Source organism: Oryzias melastigma, linkage group LG23 (assembly GCF_002922805.2).
Source record: "Oryzias melastigma strain HK-1 linkage group LG23, ASM292280v2, whole genome shotgun sequence".
In the NCBI taxonomy this organism is placed as follows: domain Eukaryota; kingdom Metazoa; phylum Chordata; class Actinopteri; order Beloniformes; family Adrianichthyidae; genus Oryzias; species Oryzias melastigma.
In genome coordinates, this window is record NC_050534.1 from 3,298,756 (window position 1) to 3,303,652 (window position 4,897).

The 4,897-nt window shown below is 42.2% G+C and overlaps 1 protein-coding gene across 1 annotated transcript in view; it reads left to right on the forward strand.

Annotated features, from left to right (window-relative positions):
• Positions 1–3,461, forward strand: part of LOC112154392 (zinc finger protein 37) — a gene marked incomplete in the record, with an annotated part of 12,253 nt that extends 8,792 nt beyond the window's left edge. The window contains 1 exon segment of the mRNA XM_024285290.2: positions 1,994–3,461. Within this exon segment, the coding sequence (XP_024141058.1) occupies positions 1,994–3,207 (1,214 nt within the window).
• Between the last annotated feature and the right edge of the window lie 1,436 nt (positions 3,462–4,897).

Here is a 4,897-nt window from a genome sequence, read left to right on the forward strand (position 1 = left end):
ATGGATGTTAAAAAATTTGCAGTTTTAAATTTAAAAAAAAAATGTTATTCTGCTAGCTTTGTGGACTATTTTGGCATTTACCTTGTTTTTTATTTTATTTTAGGGTTTAGCTAATATTTCAGATACATGCTAGCTGTTTTGGCTAATATAGGCTTTTCTTTAATTTGTTTAGGCTGTTTTGTAGTTTAGCTAATAGCTAATGGCTAATGACTAATTTAGGTTTTTTTGCTTGTTTTTAGGTGGTTTTAGAGTTTAGCTTGTTTTTTTAGCTACATACTAGTTGTTTTGGAAAATTCAGGCTTTTCCAGGCTATTTGGCAGTTAAGCCATTTTTTGAGCTACATACTAGCTGTTTAGGCTAATTTAGGATTTTTTTTTTCTTATTTTTAGGCGGTTTTGGAGTTCAGCTAATATTTCAGCTACATGCTAGCTGTTTAGGCTAATATAGGCGTTTCTTTAGTTTTTTTTTAGCTGTTTTAGAGGTTAGCTAGTTTTTTAGCTACATACTAGCTGTTTTGGCTAATTCAGGCTATTTGGCAGCTAAGCCATTTTTTTCAGCTACATACTAGCTGTTTTGGCTAATTTAGGATTTTCTTTGCTTATTTTTAGGCTCTTTTGGAGTTTAGCTAATATTTCAGCTAGATACTAGCTGTTTTGGCTAATTTAGGCTTTTCTTTGCTTATTTTTAGGCTCTTTTGGAGTTTAGCTAATATTTCAGCTAGATACTAGCTGTTTTGGCTAATTTAGGCTTTTCTGTAGTTTTTTTAAGCTATTTTGGAGTTTAACTATTTGTCAGCTGTATATTTTATCAGCTGTATGCTAGCTGTTTTGGCTAACCTAAGGCTTTTTGTTTGTTTGTTTTTGGCTAATATAGCATTTAGCTAATATTTTAGCTTGCAGGCTTGCCATCAGCTTCAGCATTTTCAGCTATTAACTTTAGCGTTTTTAGCTATCATCTTCAACGACCAAATTCAGTTTACAGCATTCACACTATCATCATCACAGGTAATGCTGTTTATCTGGTTCATAATTATATTAAAAAGTTACGGTTTTAAATATTTCGTTAAATAAGTGTGTTAAATAGATATTTATCCTGTTCGGCCCACACCTAAGGTGTGTTTTAGATATTGGCCCTTTAAGTGATTGAGTTTGACACTCCAGGTCAATGTATTCTGTCGTATGAAGGTTTATGTTTCCATAGATCTGAAGTTCACAAGCTCACTATTTGTGCTTGTTGATCATTTTATGAAAACAGAAAGATCCAGATTTGTTGCGTTTTCAGAGAGTAAAAAACTTTGAGAGAAATTTAGAAGTTTGAAATGTCGTCTTTCCAGCATCAGTCATGAGTCTTACTCCTGCTGTGGTTTCAGGATAATACAGTGGGGTTTGAACGTTTGGGCACCCCTAGGTAAAATGTTATATTATTGTGCATAAAGAAGCCAAGAAAGACTACAGATGAGATATTATTTTAAAGAAGTTTGGCTTTATTTCTATCATTTACTCTTTCAAAATAAGAGAAAACAAAATAATGGTATGTACAAAAGTTTGGGAACCCTCCTGTGTCCGTTCCTTGTATTGCCCCTCCTGGCAGGGATCACAGTTGGTATAGGCTTTTCGTAACCTGCCACGGGTCTCTCAATTCATGTTTGAGGAATCTTCATCTATACTTCTTCATGACTTCTTTGAGACTTCTGGGATGTCTGTTACACTCTGCTCTTTTCAGGTCTACCTATGGATTTTCAATAAAGTTGAGGTCAGGTGATTGGGAAGGGGACTATAAAACCTTCAGTTAATGCCTCTTACTGTGTTTTTCTTCAGGTGATAAAGAAAGTCCATAAGTAGTTTGCTTTGATTAAAGAAATATCTACCATTAATGTGGATCAACAGTCACTCAGATCTTTTTTACTGTCTTGTTGTTGTGATTCAAGTTTCTGTTTTGGTTATCAGCAGCTGAGAACCTTCTTACCTTATCTTGCACATTTTCTGTCCATCAGATTCCTCAGTGGAGCCTTCTGTAGGCCAGGACCTCCAGGATGAGAGTATCGTCCAGCCTGAGGAGACTGCAGAGGAGAAGACCGCCTGTCAGGTTATAACAAATGAAGAAGGACGCTTCAGCTGTCCGGACTGTGAGAAAACCTTCAGGTTTCTGTCTTTGCTTAAAGCCCACCGGCGGGTCCACACCGGGGAGCGGCCCTTCTCGTGCTCTCAGTGTGGCTGGCGTTTCTCCTTCAAACAGTCTCTGGACAGACACAAGCAGACTCACAAGTCTGACTGCAAACACACGTGTCTGATCTGCGGGGAGCTCTGCAAGTCTGCGGCCGACCTGACCGACCACCAGAGCGGCCACATGGAGGACGGGGAGTACCCGTGTTCAGAGTGCGGGCAGACCTTCTCGTGGAGGTCTGCTCTGGTGAAGCACCTGAAGACTCACGGCGTGGATGCGGAAAAGGTGGAGAACCCGTTCAGATGTCCTCGCTGCAGCCTGAGCTTCAGGTCTGCCAGCTCCCTGAAAAGACACCTCCAGACCCACCAGGAGGAGCGAGTTCACGCCTGCAGCTGTGGGAAGAGCTTCACCTACCGGGCGGCTCTCACCGCCCACCAACGGACCCATCAAAAGGAGCGCCCGCACACCTGCGCCCAGTGCGGGAAAGGCTTCCTGTATAAGGGCGGCCTGCTGAGCCACATGAAGATCCACTCTGAGGAAATGCCCTTCATGTGCTCCTTCTGCGGGAAGAGCTTCAAGAGGGAGCGCAACATGAAGAAGCACGAGCGCTGCCACACCCGAGAGAACGTCTTCAGGTGCTCGCAGTGCGACAAGAGCTTCGTCTACAAAGCCACGCTGACCCGGCACGAGCTGACGCACTCGGGCGAGAGGCCCTACCTGTGCTCCGACTGCGGGAAGGGCTTCTTTTCCCACGCCGAGCTCCTGAAGCACGAGCGCTTCCACACGGGCCACAAGCCCTTCCAGTGCTCCTACTGCGATAAGAAGTTCACCCAGTCGTGCTACCTCACCATCCACCTGCGCTACCACACGGGGGCGCGGCCGTACACCTGCGCCGAATGCGACAAAAGCTTCCTGAGCGCCAACCGCCTGAAGAGGCACCAGCGGACGCACACGGGCGAGAAGCCCTATCTGTGTGTGGAGTGTGGGAAGGGGTTCAGGCAGTCCTACCACCTGAAAATGCATCAGAGGACACACCTGTCATGAACAGAAACGTGGTCACAGGTGGTTTCACTCCATCAAACTGTCAGCCCTGAGAAAGTGAGGAAAACATATTAGAGTTGGGGGTCAGAAAGGTTAAAGATCCCACTTTTTAAAGTGTGTAACCAAAGAGAACGTTTATAGGAAGGACTTGTGTTAGGGCAGTCTGCCTGTGGGGGCAGTATCATGATATGGGGTTGTTTCAGTGAAGTTTTGGTGATCACCCCATTCACTAAATAAACTGAAGTCCACTAGTTTCATGTTGTGTTTTTTTTTTCACAAACATGATTACAGCTTTTAGAGCAGGGGTCAGCAACCTTTATTGGTCTGGGCATCGCTTATAAATTCCAGAAACTATTCAACTATTCCCACTTTTAATGTAAATAAGCCAATGGGAGCGGAAGGGTTAAGGCATCTGATTGGCCAATTTTTAACTTGAATAACTTTAAAATTAAAAAACACTGTTATTATTATATGTTATATTTTACTAGGCCTGTGCAATAAATCACAAATACCATACAGTACCAAGCCAGACTGTTTCCTTAGATCTGCAGTTCTTAAATCTAAGTTATCTAAGTTATCTAAGAGTATTATTTTGGGGGGGACTGGGTTGGTTGAGGAGGGAAACGAGGAGGAAGGAGTCTTTTTTTTTTGAGTAAATGTCCTGTTTTCTTTGTGTGTTTTTGTTTTTTAACAGTCTGTTTCATGTGTATTTTATTTCCTTTTATGTTAAGAGCCATAAGTTTCATATGGATGAAACAAATTCAAATTTTATTCATTTGTTAAGGCAATTTGCAAAAAATGGTTACCTTAAATGTCTACATAGATACTGAAACAACACCATGGCAGCTTTAAGCATTTAACAGATCAAATAAATCCTTTTATACATTTTGGTTTAGCAATCCGCTCATGTGTTGCAAGTCATATCGTCATCACAATATCGATCACTAATATCGCACGTTTTCCTCACATCGTACAGAACTTAGATTATAAATATGTTCTTATCAAGAATTACCAAGAACATGTTAAAATAAGGTATCAGAGCAAGAATGGTTATGCTAGCGGCTGGGTGGCTCAGTGGGCTAGGTGAAGGGCTGGCACGCAGGAGCCCTGGGTTCGATTCCAGGGGTGTCCACTGATCTCCACCCAGATTGGGTTCTTAGGCAAGACCCTTGACGCTGCTGCCTAACTGGGTCCCTGTGCCCCTCAAGTACAGGGTTGTGTCAGGAAGGGCATCCGGCGTAAAAACTCTGCCAAATCACTGATGAGAAACAGTGGGTGCTGTTACGCTGTGGTGAAAGAAAAGTGAAAGAAGAAGAAGCAAGAATGGTTATGCTGATCAACAGAATGAGTAATAGCTGTTTATTCCTCTATAGAAGTCTATGGGGTTTTGGCTTCTTAGAACCAGCTTCCTGTTTGGAACGCCAGGGGGAGGAGTTACTCAGTCCAGTTCAGTAAATGGTGTAAAGACTTTGACACTTTATGACGGGGATGACAAACTCAATCACTCAAGGGGCCAAAATCCAAAACACGCCTTAGGTCACGGGGTGAACGGGATAAACATTTATTGAACACTCTAAAACTAGATTTTTTAAACTTTAAAACTAACTTTTTAAACATAATTTTGAACCTGCAATAGTGCTAGTGTGAATGATAGCTGATAGCTAAAGACGTTGAAGCTGATAGCTGAAAACGC